General features: G+C 42.7%; 1 protein-coding gene across 1 annotated transcript in view; it reads left to right on the top strand.

Annotated features, from left to right (window-relative positions):
* The window catches only part of TBC1D9 (TBC1 domain family member 9), a 110,078-nt gene that overhangs the window by 58,782 nt on the left and 37,441 nt on the right, over window positions 1-13,855 (top strand). The window contains exons 4-7 of the mRNA XM_045798932.2: window positions 5,089-5,317; window positions 5,729-5,990; window positions 7,721-7,928; window positions 13,336-13,542. Of these exons, the coding sequence (XP_045654888.1) occupies window positions 5,089-5,317; window positions 5,729-5,990; window positions 7,721-7,928; window positions 13,336-13,542 (906 nt within the window). The remainder of the gene's footprint in view (window positions 1-5,088; window positions 5,318-5,728; window positions 5,991-7,720; window positions 7,929-13,335; window positions 13,543-13,855) is intronic.

Below are 13,855 nucleotides of genomic sequence, written 5' to 3'. Positions count from 1 at the left end.
ATGCTCCTCTGCAGTTGCTCTTTTCACTCAGTAACTCTTGGGTAACACTTCATATCAGTTCATAGAGAGTATCCACATGTTGTGTTTGTTTTTTAAAAAAACATTTTAATAGTTTTGTTTTTATTTTGAAATACTAATTTTTAGGTTTACAAAAAAACTGTAAAGATAGGAGAGGGAATTCCCATAGACCCTACCACTTAGCTCCCATTAATATTAACATCTTCTGTAACCATAGTGTATTTATCAAAACTAAGAAATGAACAGTAATGCAATATTGTTAACTACAGGGGCACCTGGGTGGCTCAGTCGGTTAAGCATCTGACTCTTGGTTTCAGCTCAGGTCATGATCTCGGTGTTGTGGGATCGAGCCCCTTATCAGGCTCTGCACTCAATGGGGAGTCGGCTTGAGGTTCTCTCCCTCTCCCTCTGCCCCTCCCCCTGCTCACCCTGTCCTGTGTGCATGCATGTGCACTCTCTCTCTCTCTCAAATAAATAGATCTTTAGAAAAACAATATTGTTGACTACAGACTTTATTTGGATTTTACCAGTTTTTCCACTTCATGTCCTTTTTTTTTCTTTTTTTTAAAGATTTTATTTATTTATGTGACAGAGAGACAGCCAGCGAGAGAGGGAACACAAGCAGGGGGAGTGGGAGAGGAAGAAGCAGGCTCATAGCAGAGGAACCTGATGTGGATCACGCCCTGAGCCGAAGGCAGACGCCCAACCGCTGCGCCACCCAGGCGCCCCTTCATGTCCTTTTCTATTCCATGATCCAATCCAGGATCCCACATTGCATTTAGTGCCTAATTCTTTTTCATAGGTGCATGTTATGTGTGTATGTGCTATAGAGAATTCAGCACTCTCCTACACTTGGACATTTAAGTAGTTTCCAATATTTTGAAATTATAAATAGTTATATACATACACACACACAAACATATAGTATATGCATGAATTATAATTCACACATATAAAAATATACATGATATATACGAATATGGAGATATATTATATATATATAATATATTATATATATTATATATATATCTCCACGTGTGTGTGTGTATACATTATACATTATAATTATATAATGTATATAATGTATATAATGTATATAAATTATACATTATAATTAGAAATTATAAATAGTTATATACATACGCACACACAAACATATAGTATATGCATGAATTATAATTCACACATATAAAAATATACATGATATATATGAATATGGAGATATATTACATATATATATATAATCTCCACGTGTGTGTGTGTGTGTGTGTGTGTGTGTGTGTGTGTATTGTGGGGATCTATCTTTATGATAAATTGGTAGAAGTGGGATTGCCAAATCAAGGGGTAAATGCACTTGTCATTTTGCTTAATATCGCCAAATTCACCCCCACGCACAGGAGTTGTACCATTTTATATTCCCACTGGCATGTATGGGAATGCCTGTTTTCCCACAACTTTGCCAAAAAAGTAGATTATCAAGCTTTTGAGGCTTTGCCAATCTGATGGGGGAGAAATATTTTAGTGTTGTTTTAATTTACATTTATCTCACTTATGACTGAAGTTGAACATCTTTTTAAATGTTTAATAGCCATTTTTATATCTCTGTAGATTGCTCATGTCTTTCACCTATTTTTCTATGGGACTTTGGTCTTATTTTTCTTTAATTTTTAAAAGTTCTTTTATATAAAGGCGACTAGCCTTTTATTGGAGATATAGATCATAGATATTTTCCCTAAGTTTGTCATTTGTCTTTTGACTTTGCTCATGATAGTTTTTGCCATGGAACATTTAAATGTTTTATTTAGTCAAAATTAGAAATTCCTTCCAAATTTTTAGTCATCACTAGGAAGCCTTTCTTTACACCCAGGTTAAGGAAGAATTCTAGGAAGTGACCTGATAGTTCTCTTCTCATTAAAATTACACAGGATGGTCACTTTCTACTTGATTTCTTCTCTTTCACTAAACTTTTACACGAACAAGTAGTAGTTTTATAATCAGAAAAAGAAGTAGACTATCATTGCTTTTTAGGGTCTGATATTTTTGAGGGAGAGAACGGAATTTTAACTGGACCACATAAAATTAGGAAGGGCTGAGCAGCCCAAAAGCACGTATAACATATCACCCTCTTCCTTTCCCTTACCCTTTGCCCCCAAGATGGATCTTTTGCTGCTTCAGGATGGCTGATTTCAGAAGGGTCAGTTTGAAGCTGGGAGGAGGTGGGAGCTTCCAAACAAAAGAGTGTTCTCGAATAACTGAGAGTTATTTTATTGATAAAACCCTTCTGATTTTATAACTTCTTCATTTCATTTCTGAGTCATGTGTCTGAATTTCTGGGAAGTAATGGAAATGGAGAGAGTGTGAGGTTCCTCATTTGACCGTGTCGCAGGGGACCGCTGACTGGTGTGGGGATGGGCGAGAGGCCTCTTCCCTGCCCAGGAGCCACTACCGAGGTCCTCAGTTAGGTTTTGCTAGTCCTCCCTCAGGTGGTACTATCTTTGGGCAATAGATGCAGATTGCTTAGAAGTGACAATAGCCAGGAGGAAAACAAACACAAACACAGAAAAATAGAAAATAAAACAAGGGGCGCCTGAGTGGCACAGTCGTTAAGTGTCTGCCTTCGGCTCAGTGCGTGATCCTGGCGTTCTGGGATCGAGCCCCACATCAGGCTCTTCTGCTAGGAGCCTGCTTCTTCCTCTCCCACTCCCCCTGCTTGTGTTCTCTCTCTCTCGCTGGCTGTGTGTCTCTGTCAAATAAATAAATAAAATCTTAAAAAAAAAGAAAAAAAAAAGAAAAGAAAAGAAGGACCAATTATGTCAAATAGCTGTTCTCACTGTTTTTATTATACCAAAAATGTCACATTTAATTCCCCTGAAACCAATTATGAGAAAGGAATTGCTATTAATGCAATTATGTGTGAAAGAATGTCATTCATGTGCAAATGAATGGTTTAAGCATTCTCAGTTGTCCAATAATGAAGGGAACCAACAAATTTATTTGTTATGAGATTTAATTAACTTTTATAAATTATAAATGTAATAATTAACTACAGAGGAGGCAACCATAATCCAAACCCATAGATAACATTTTGCATATTTCTTTCTAGATTTTTGGGGTGCATTTTATCATCATAGTAGTCTTACTGTGCATATAATTTTGTATCACATCTTTGTTTCCTTGACTGGAATTGTTATAAAATTTTTAGTTGTTATTTTAATAGTGGAATATCATCCCACTATTGACCTTACCATTCCTCTCTTTCTAGAAGTCTCCTTAGCTTTGAGACCGGTGGGGGCAGGCACAAACAGTAATACACTACAGTGAACACTTTTTCATATAAGTCTTCCTCTAGTTTTTGTTTCATTCCTTTGGGATAGATTACAAATTACAAAATGTTGATTACTGAGTTAGTTTACACACTTTTAGTGGCCCTTCCTAGAGACTGTCAGTTTAGTAGAATCCCTGTGCAATTATACCATTGCTCACTTTTCAGCATTCTGGTTGTTTAAATGGTTTTCCAGCTTTAATAGGTAAAAGTTGGGGTCTTCTTGTTTGAATTTTCTGTCTTTGATTATGAGGTTGAACATTTTTTCATGTTCACGAAGTTAATTTTCCTTTTTGTGAATTCTGTGTCAGTGTGTTTTGTGTATTTAAATTTGTATTGGGCATCCCAAATATTTGGATTGTAGTAATTTTTCTAAGTGATGTGGAGCTGTTGCCTGGGACCAGGATAACCCGTTTTATGTTACGTAGAACCTGTAAGGCATAAAGGAAGGAGATGTTCCATCCCTTTGTTCCATCATCTGGTCCACCTGGCTAGAAAATTACAAGCAAACTAAGGAGAGGTTCTGCATTCTACATCCTCTCTCTTCTTAAAGGTGGGGAAGTTGGGAGTTGAACCTGATGGGGACTATTACCCTGACTGTTGAAATCAGTTGGCAAGGCTTGGTTTGTTGATGTTACGTACTAGGCCCTGGAGCGTTCCAAAGTGTTGTGTCTCAGTTCTGTAGCCTCACAAATTCTCTCACATTAGAAACAGTTTGTTTTTTTAAATTTAGATGAGCATTCTAGAAGTGTGATAGTTGGTAGATCTGGGATAATGCAGTTTGAATGTTTTTCCACTCAAAACATGGGTATCATTTGGTTTTTTTTATACCTCACTCCCTTCTAATAGTCTCCTTATTCTGACTTTAGGTCAGAGCCCTGCTAAGTGGTCCAGGGGAACAGGTATTAGCCCACTTGAGGGTCTCCAGGCTTACTCTAAGTTGATTGGCCGTTGGGGTTGCCTAGAAACCCAACTGCTCCTACTTACTAGTGGGTTCCCACTCAGTCACTTTTATTTACTCATTCATTTATATATATATATATATATTTACTCATTCATTTATTTCTCTCTCTCTCTCTCTCTATATATATATATATTTTCCCCCTCTAAAGGCATTGATAATTTCAAAATGTCACATAGGCTGTAGGTATATTTGCCAACTGGGAAAGGTTTGTCCATCCTTCTCCTGAACTGGCTCTTCTCCCCACCCAGAGGTCCAGGGCCCTCATGCCACCTCGTGGTTGTCTGAAGTTCCCTGACGCAGCACGTGACCAGAGCCTGCTCACCCCCGAATTAGCCCTGGTTCCAAATGGATCTCCCCTGGTCTGCATGAAAGCCAACCATCTCTGTTCTCTTAATGAAGTAGTAATGTTGAGAAAAGCAGAAATTGACCTTTGGGGTGACTTCGTCATGATGAGCTAGGAAAAACAGTCTAACTTGCAAAATCTTTACATCTCCTCATTTGTAGAATAAAACCATGGGCTTCATCATAAGTGAACTTCTTAAAATGACTAGCACCAATAAACAGATAAATCCATATTGTTATTTGAAGATCTTTTAGTGCACAAGTGCTCCTCGGTAACGGGCTTAGAATTTGGGGGGTGCCTTTGAAAAAGAATGTATCAATTAAAAAAAAAATTCTAGCATTAGGAATTGGTTTTTTCCTTTCCAGTATTTACAGCAGGCAGCGAAAAGCAGCCCTAGTCTTATTAATGCTCCTGGCGTGCCTCGTTGTCTCCTTGCTTTAGGGCATCATTGCAGAGTATAACAAGATCAATGATGTGAAGGAAGATGATGACACGGAGAAGTTTAAAGAAGCCATTGTGAAATTCCACAGGCTGTTCGGGATGCCTGAGGAAGAGAAGCTCGTCAACTATTACTCTTGCAGCTACTGGAAGGGGAAGGTCCCCCGTCAGGGTTGGATGTACCTCAGTATTAACCACCTTTGCTTTTATTCTTTCCTTATGGGAAGGGAAGGTGAGTTGTCTCGAATTTCAGAGGGAAGCTTGGGAAAGTCTGCTGAGGTTTGCCCTAAACGCATAAACCACGTCAAAATGCCAAAAACAGACCTGTAGTTACGACTCGGTCAACACTGTGTTTTAACTACATAATAAGTGAAGTCAGTTATTTTCACTATTAAAAAAAAGGTTATTAAGTAACAGAGATTCCCCGAAGCTATGATAAATGTCATCGACATGGACTTCATAATCATGATGACTTCGGAATTTCTGGGGTCCGAATTTGTCTCTGAAACAGACAAAACAGTAATAAATAAGGGGCATGCCCACTCAGAGGAGTTCAGCGCGGGCGGGGGCTGGGTTGTGAGACTGAAGGATCCTTCGGGGATTTTAAGGGGCCCGGTGTTGACCAGTTTGTTCCCCTGCTCAGCCAAGCTGGTGATCCGGTGGGTGGACATCACACAGCTGGAGAAGAACGCCACGCTGCTTCTGCCTGATGTGATCAAAGTGAGCACGAGGTCCGGTGAACATTTCTTCTCCGTGTTTCTCAGCATCAGCGAGACCTTCAAGTTAATGGAGCAGCTCGCCAACATCGCCATGAGGCAGCTCTTAGATAATGAGGGGTTTGAACAGGACAGATCCCTGCCCAAACTGAAAAGGAAGTCTCCTAAAAAAGTGTCAGCTCTAAAACGGTAGGTGACAGAGACAGAGTCTTACACACTTCAGGAACGAGAAACTCTTACATTCTTTTATGAAATATAACCTCTTCTGAATCACTTCAAGGTTCCGAACGCTTTTCTGGGTATAGATGCAGAACTGAAAAAGGCTGTCTGAAGGGCTCAAATGTCAATGAGGGAGGCGGACACGGCCAGCACGGCCAACTCTGCCACAAAGTGACGGGAACTCTTCTGGTCCTAGGGGGCGGGGTGCTATGGGGAGATGGGACAGGGTGGTGGGAAAGGCCCTCAGGGGAGGCTGCTTGGAATGGATCTCAAGAGGTAGTAGAAGTTCCCCATCCAGATTCAGTAGGATGGCTGTTTCAGGCAGAGGGAATAACATGATGCCGGAATCTCAAGGGGAAAGCACAGAGGGAGTGAAGTCCATCAGTGTCTAGAAAGTGGCAAGGCATGTGACGAGGAGAGGTTGCAGACAAACCTGGAAGTCCGGATGTGGGAGTGGAGCTAGAGAGAGGGCGAGGGAAAAGTCCATGCTGTCAAGTGTGAGTATATGCACAGAACTCTCCGGAACTGCAGTGGGGAGTGAGAGAGGGAGAGCGTGTCCAAGGGATGCGCCAGCTCCGTTTTGATTGTGTGGAGCTGGTTGTCAGCAGAGCATCACACAGAAGATCGGCCCCGAACATAGATGGGATTGGAAATGCCTGCCTACAGCTGGGAATTGGAACGTGACAAGAGATCACTGCGTTAAGCTGTCCGGTGAGGTGTTTCAGTAGACTGGTTGAGGGTGAGTGGTGTTACTGCAGTGGATTGAGTCACAAAGGAAAGGCAAGGAATGGGAATTAGGCAAGTGTAGACTGCTTTTTCAAGAAATTCAGTGGTGAAGGAGGAGGGAGTGCTCTTCTTAGAATGTAAAAGATTTGAATATAGGATAGAAGGGGAAGGGTTTGTGGTGAAGGTAGGTGCGGGGAAGGAGGGGGCACAGAGCTAAAGCTGTAAGAAAACCAGTCATTATAGAAGCGACATCCAATAGGGCATGGGAAAAATCGCTTGCATGTGTGTCGATACCTCTCCCTCTGCAATGGAAAGAAAGCAAGGGCAGGTGAGGGTGGAAGCGAATTGGAGGGAAAAGGGAGGGCGTGGGGGGAGCTCCCCTTTGTTCTGGGGAGCCAGAAAGTCGACCACCCAGGGGCCGAGGTGGCACAGAAGCTTGAGAGGAGAGGTTTGAACAGCTGACTTGATAAACAGGAAAAAGGGGGAAAAACAACTGAGCTGAGGTTGGAAACTCTAGTTGTTTCTGTGTTTCAGGCAATTTTGTCGTCTTTTTAGGGCGGACAGTGATAGCCAGTAGATTCATGAGGCTCGTCTGCGTTCTCATTAGATCTTTCTTAAGCGATAAGGCCTCAAAAGTGGCTCTGGAGAAGTGCGAATAATCTCTTTAGAAATTATTGTATTCCTTTAGAAAAAGAGTGGATTTCCTATCCAGACCTGGTTTTCCTAAGATTCTTTAGCATTTATAGTACTGATTGTAAAATGACTGCCCAAGGGGCCTGAGTATATTAAAATAATTAAATTGTGCTTCTGGGTCCTAGGTTAGAGTTCGCTCCAATAGAAGGGCGAGAAGGTGGGGATGAGTCTGACAGGATGGAGGAGCAGAGAGATGGACCAGGGGACCTCCCCTGCGGCCTCCTTCACAAGCCATTGAAATGTTGCTCTCGCTGTCAGGTGACTCTGTTATTGCTTTCCAGTGATCTCGATGCCAGGGCAAAGAGTGAGAGATACCGTGCACTTTTCCGGCTGCCCAAAGATGAAAAACTAGACGGCCACACCGACTGCACCCTCTGGACTCCGTTCAACAAAATGCACATTTTGGGGCAGATGTTTGTGTCCACAAATTATATCTGCTTTACCAGCAAGGGCGAGAATCTGTGTAGCCTCATCATCCCACTCCGGGAGGTAGGTGTCAGGTCAAAGTGGATATTCTAAGAGTTTCCTTTGTAATCCTTTTCTATGTGAACCACAGATGTTTTCTTTACCAGCATTTCGTTGGTTTTTAACCATAGGTGAATGTTCATAATTCTTTGGTGGCCCCAGTCACCCCCTTTTGTGTGTTGTCATTGCTCTCAGTGACCTGAAAGAGCTTTCCTTCCTAGAAAAGGCAGCCTAGAGGTTTTTGGGGGTTTTTTAAAGATTTTATTTATTTGAGAGAGAGAGCGAGAGGGAGCATGAGCAGTAGGGAGGAGCAGAGGGAGAGGGAGAAGCAGACTCCCCGCTGAGCCGGGAGCCCGATGCAGGACTCGATCCCAGGACTCCGGGATCATGACCTGAGCTGAATGCAGACACTTAACCAACTGACCCCCCCAGGGGCCTCCTGCCTAGAGTTTTAAAATGGAGATTTTACTATTATTCAGGTGTGGTGAGGCCAACACATCAGGAGGTGGCCGTCCTGGAAAGAGAGCTTGCTCTACTCACCATCCCTCTGGGAGAGGCCATGGGGCACACTGGGGAAGCACCATGGTTGGTCCATAGGCGGAGGGAGTCAGGAAATAGGGGCAAGAGCCTTTATTGTGATTTCCATGGGAAGAAACAGGCAAGGCAAGGTAAGCAGGTTTAGGATGGGCTAGTTGGAATAATTTCAGCAGGGGCATAGGGGCCATCCCTAGCTATCTGGTATCTGGGCTCCCAGGGTGACCAGGGCAAGGATAGTTGACCCTGAGTGTGAGAGCTGGGTTAAAGGAGGTGGAAGCAGTGTGGTGGCCTCTGCATGCTTGGTTTGCACAGGAATGGCCTGCTCCCAGGTGAGTCCTTTATTATCTCTTGGAGTTCGCTAACTCTGGGAGGATGGCCCCTGCCAGGGTCAGCAAGGCCCAGGATATCAAAGCATCAAATACAAAAACTAGAAAATGTAGTTATTACACCTGCTTATGGCCTAAGAGCAGCTTGGTCCCAAGGAAACAGTCTAGATTGTGAATCAGAAAGCCAAGTGTTGGATCTGGTCGGCCAGTTACCAGCAACAGAACCACCGGGCTGTTGGCCACAGAGGCAGATTCTGGAGCCCGCCCCACATTTTCTGAATCTCTGCAGGTTTTGGAATCTGAATTTTAATAAAGTCCCAGGCTGATTCTCGTGCACCATGAAGACGTTGTTCCTTCTTACTCTGTACGCATTCTACTGTTTCTCGGGAGGAGGTGGCCTCTGCCCTGTTTCCACGGTGCTAGGTGGTTCCAGTACTCCCTCGGAGAACTTGCCTTGACGTTCGGAGTTGAGAAGGAACTCCAGGTTAGGCTCTTGGGGGCTAGAGTCCTACAGTTTCTAGTCCTGGAGACCACTTTCAACCTGCCCTGGTCCTTTTCTAGAAGTTAAGGTGGTTAGAAACTTCGGTTATGTAATTAAGATTGACCCTTTGTTAAGATTCCCTAGAGTAAAGGATTCAAGTATCCCTCTGCCTTTTTTTTCCTTTCTTAAAGAGATATTTATTTAAAGAGATTTTTTCTGTTTTTGCTTGTTTTCTTTTGTTTTAAGAATAACTCACCATTATCACAGAAAATTTGTGAAAGTACAGACAAATAAAAAGAAAACAAAATTCATCCCTACTCCACCAGTCAAAGGTAGCCCCTGTTATTCTGCTGTATGGCTTTCTAGGCTTTTTCTGTACTTGGCTGTGTATATGTCATGTATGTTATTTAGATATAAAACATAGGGAATTTTTGTTTTTTGCTTATTTCCCTCAACACTGAATGTATAGTAAACTTGCCCCCATATCATTAAATGTTTTTTATAGCATCATTTTAATGACTGCATATTATTCCGTTAACTGGATGTATAAAATTTTATTTGTTCAGTTGCCTGTGCTTGGACTCTTGCATTGTTTCTCGTTTTCTTCCAATTATATATATAATTTTCCTTAAAGTAGGAATTATAAATTCCAAGAAGCCGAATGGGTGGGTCAGAAAGAATCCAAAATGTTAGGTAGTTGACAAATCTAGTTCTGCTTCTTCTAAGATGAGCAAACTGGTATTATAACACTGTGTGAGGTGAAATGTGGCGGGGGTGAATTCTGAGGTGGATAATTCGACAAGTACTTACATTTGGCTCTGGAGTGGATTTCATAACTTTTTCCAGCAAATGTACCTTCTTTGCCTTAGACTGTTACTAAACTTCATTTTCTTCATTTCTGGTTTTCTTCACCAAGGACGACCCAAAAGGAAGTTACCTGCAAAAGCTAGGGCAAAGGGTTCCAGGATTAAGGATGCTCATTGGTGAATCCGAGGGAGTCCTCACTCTGTTTATCCAAATAGAGATAAGGAAGGAGTGGGGCTGGCTCAAGATGTCTGCTCTCCTGTTCCCCACCTCCTGCTGGCTTCTTCACCCGTCAGTGCAGCATACAGTACAATAGTGAGAGTTCAGGGCAGCTGAGAGAATGGGGATTGATATTCTCAGCCCGTCTTTGGCTTGCTTGTTTTCCCTAACAGCTGGTACAGCAGAGATCACCCAGTCATATTTCAGGGTAAATTAGAGGAGGAACAACACTGGAGGTAGTAGCCTTGAGAAATAAAGCATGTGATGGTGCGTGGTTGCAACTTTAAAGAGGGCAGCAGTGCCCCTTCTTTAACCTGATGAATCTCCAGAGTACTGAACAATAGATCCCTAATCCCAACTAATGGAAGAAGCAAAGGACTCAGTGTAATTTTTACAACCTTTACGTTATCTTAATGACAGAAAAGTGATGGGGTGGCCCCTCTCCTCCCCCCCCCTCTGTCCCTCCCCCCATACATGGGATCTGTCTGAGCGGAGGGGGTCTGTCCGTGAACTGGGTACCTTTTAGAACTGACTTAAGCTGACTGTTGGGCAGCAGCCTCCCTGGGAACATCCTACGTGAAGCGGCCACTTTAGGACTATATAAACTAGGAATTGTTGTTTCATTTAATTTTTTATAAATAAGCTAAAATATGGACTGGAGATGGTTAATGTATATTCCACAGATAGACTTAAGGTGGATCAAATAGGCACAGGATCATATGTTACTACAGATTTTTAAGAAATTCCTGAGGCAGCAAAGCAGGGAGATGAAGTGAACCGATCGGGTTTTTCATTAGAGATTCCAGATGAAGTCTCTCTTTTTTAATCGTAAATTACCTTGCAGATATTACACGTTAAACATCAAGCTTTGACTAAATTCCCATCTAGTTTTATAACCCAAGTTGGTAATGAAACGTGTCTCATTAAACTAGAATACTCGTATGTAGCTGTTGCCCTTTGCTCGCGTCACAAAACTTATGGGATCGGATCCTACCAGAAATAATTTGTCAGCAAAAAAATATTTTGTGGTCCATGTGAGCATTTATGTTCTATGTGGGAGCTTTCTGGTTGTTTCTGTATTCGTAATCTAGCTAAAGGACTTTCCACTTTGACCTCATCAAGTCCACATGGCTATCTGGGTTTTAGATGAGGAACTTGAACCTTATGTCCCCTTGGCATTTGTCATTTAGTGTGAGACAGCTGGTGACCAAAAGAATCAGAAAAAATTATTGTGAGAAAAGGGGTTTTTATAGGTCTTTTTTTTTTTTTTACGATTTTATTTATTTATTTGACAGAGAGACAGGGAGAGAGGGAACACAAGCAGGGGGAGTGGGAGAGGGAGAAGCAGGCTTCCCGCTGAGCAGGGAGCCCGATGCGGGGCTCGATCCCAGGACTCTGGGATCATGACTCGAGCCAACGGCAGCCCCTTAACCGACTGAGCCACCCAGGCACCCCTATAGATCTTTTAAAAATAGGTACTGTTTAGTACATTTTAAGTACCATGGGAAAATCCTCTTCATGATAAAGAAATTTTTTTCCTATTTCTCCAGCTTATTTGCATTAGGAAATGTGCACCTCCAAGTACCTCAGGGGATTCCTTTAAAAGTATATAAATATACCTGGTAGCTTAGTCAGTTAAGCGTCTGACTCTTGGTTTCAGCTCAGGTCATGGTTTTGGGGTCATGGGATCGAGCCCCATGTCTCGGGCTCTGTGCTCAGCGTGGAGTCTCCCTCAGACTCTCTCCCCCTCTCCCTACCACTCACTCTCCCTCCCTCTCTCAAATAAATAAATTTTTTTTAATTAAAAAAATATATAAATACATATCTAACTGTATGTGTTGCTAAAATATGAGAGTAGAAGTCAGGTCCTGCAGTCTTCCCTCTGTGGATCCCAGTTGTCCCCATTTTGTACTTAGGGCCATTCAACTTTTCAGGCAACTCCAACAGGTTTCTTAGCTGTGAAGGGGAAAAAGCTTTTCAAATTCTGCTTTGGGGACAATGTATTTCACATGAAAATGTTGATGAGGAGGTTAAAGTTGAACCTGTCTAGACAGCTTACAGGTGGAAATGAAGAGGGGAGGAGAAACTGAACTTTAAGGATATAGTCAGAGCTGCTGCAAATAAACCATTTATCTAGGGCTTGCCTTGAGATTTTTTTTCCTACTGTGCTAAAGAAAAATATTTTTATGCACTTACCCTAGCTTCCAGTTGATGAAAATCCTATTATAAAGACCCAAATGTATGTCTTCAGTTCAGAGCTGAAACAGATGTCCTTTCCTGCTCGTCTCCTCACGTGGTAGAGCTACTTCACCACACGCATGCGCACAGCCTCGCGCACGCAGGGTCAGCCCGTGCAGTGGGGTTGCGATTAAGCTGTTTACATCGTGTCTGTTCGGAATTGAGCCTCTAAAATGTTCAGGTAGTAAGAGGAGGGTTGCAAGCCCTGGAATTCGAATGAGATGTTTGAAAGATTGGTGCGGTTTTGGAAACCATCCCAACGTTAAGCCTGGTAAAAAGGCACCGGTATCACAGGTTGTTTCTGTCTCTTAGGGATGACGCAGCAGCGAGGAGTCCTCTCCTTTAGGACTCCTTGAAATTTTAATGAAAACCAGGGAGTTTTTTCACAAGTTTTCTAAACTGTGGCCCCGTTGACGTTGTGGGCCAGACTTGGTTGGGGGCCAGCTGTCCTGTGCACGGTGGGCTGTTGAGCGGCATCCCCGGCCTCCGCCTACTGGATGCCTGGTACCCTCCACTCCTGGCAACCGGAAATGCCTCTAGGTGTTGCCGGATGACTCTGCGGGAGCAAAATCACTCCCAGTGTAGAACTGCTGATTTAGAAAGACCAGCACGATGAGTCCAGCTTCTGATACGAGCTCCAGTTTGAGTTGTTAGGAGCTATTTTTTTTTTATTGGAACAGAGTCAGAGAATCTCATTTTTGCCTCAGTAGAATATGGGTGGTTCCTACAGAATGTAAAAGTGTTGCATTCCTTGTTTGGTGCTACTCGGAGGCTGCTGTTGGGTCATTCCTGGAAAGTAATGTTCTTTGTTTCCTGTTTCTTTCAGGTGACAATTGTGGAAAAGGCAGATAGCTCCAGCGTACTCCCTAGTCCTTTATCCATCAGCACCAGGAACAGGATGACCTTCCTATTTGCCAATTTGAAAGATAGAGACTTTCTAGTGCAGAGGATCTCGGATTTCCTGCAACAGACGACCTCCAAGATATACTCGGACAAAGAGTTTGCAGGCAGCTACAACAGTTCTGATGATGAGGTCTGTGGGATTCGCCTGTGGGTCTATGCATTCATCCTATTTACTCTGCCCAAGTGGTACCCTCCTTGTCCATTTTGTTTGATCCTCAAGCTATGCTAAGATAAGGCAGCTACCCTGATGCCCAGAGCAATATCTCAGCAATAGCTCATTTAAATCTCATGGAGTTTGTCTTTGGGATCACAGAGCTGGACAGAACCCTGTAGATCATCTGGCCTAACCTTCTTATTTTGTAGTTGAAAAACTTATTAAGTAATTGGTCCTGTTTACGCAACAAGGGACTCTGGTCCGTATATTGACATTGTTGGGAATGTAC

Source organism: Ursus americanus, chromosome 13 (genome assembly GCF_024610735.1).
Source record: "Ursus americanus isolate L20-20 chromosome 13, mUrsAme1.1.p, whole genome shotgun sequence".
Classification (NCBI taxonomy): Eukaryota; Metazoa; Chordata; class Mammalia; order Carnivora; family Ursidae; genus Ursus; species Ursus americanus.
The sequence above is the reverse complement of the archived record's forward strand: the minus strand, read 5'-3'. Positions and strand labels throughout refer to the sequence as shown.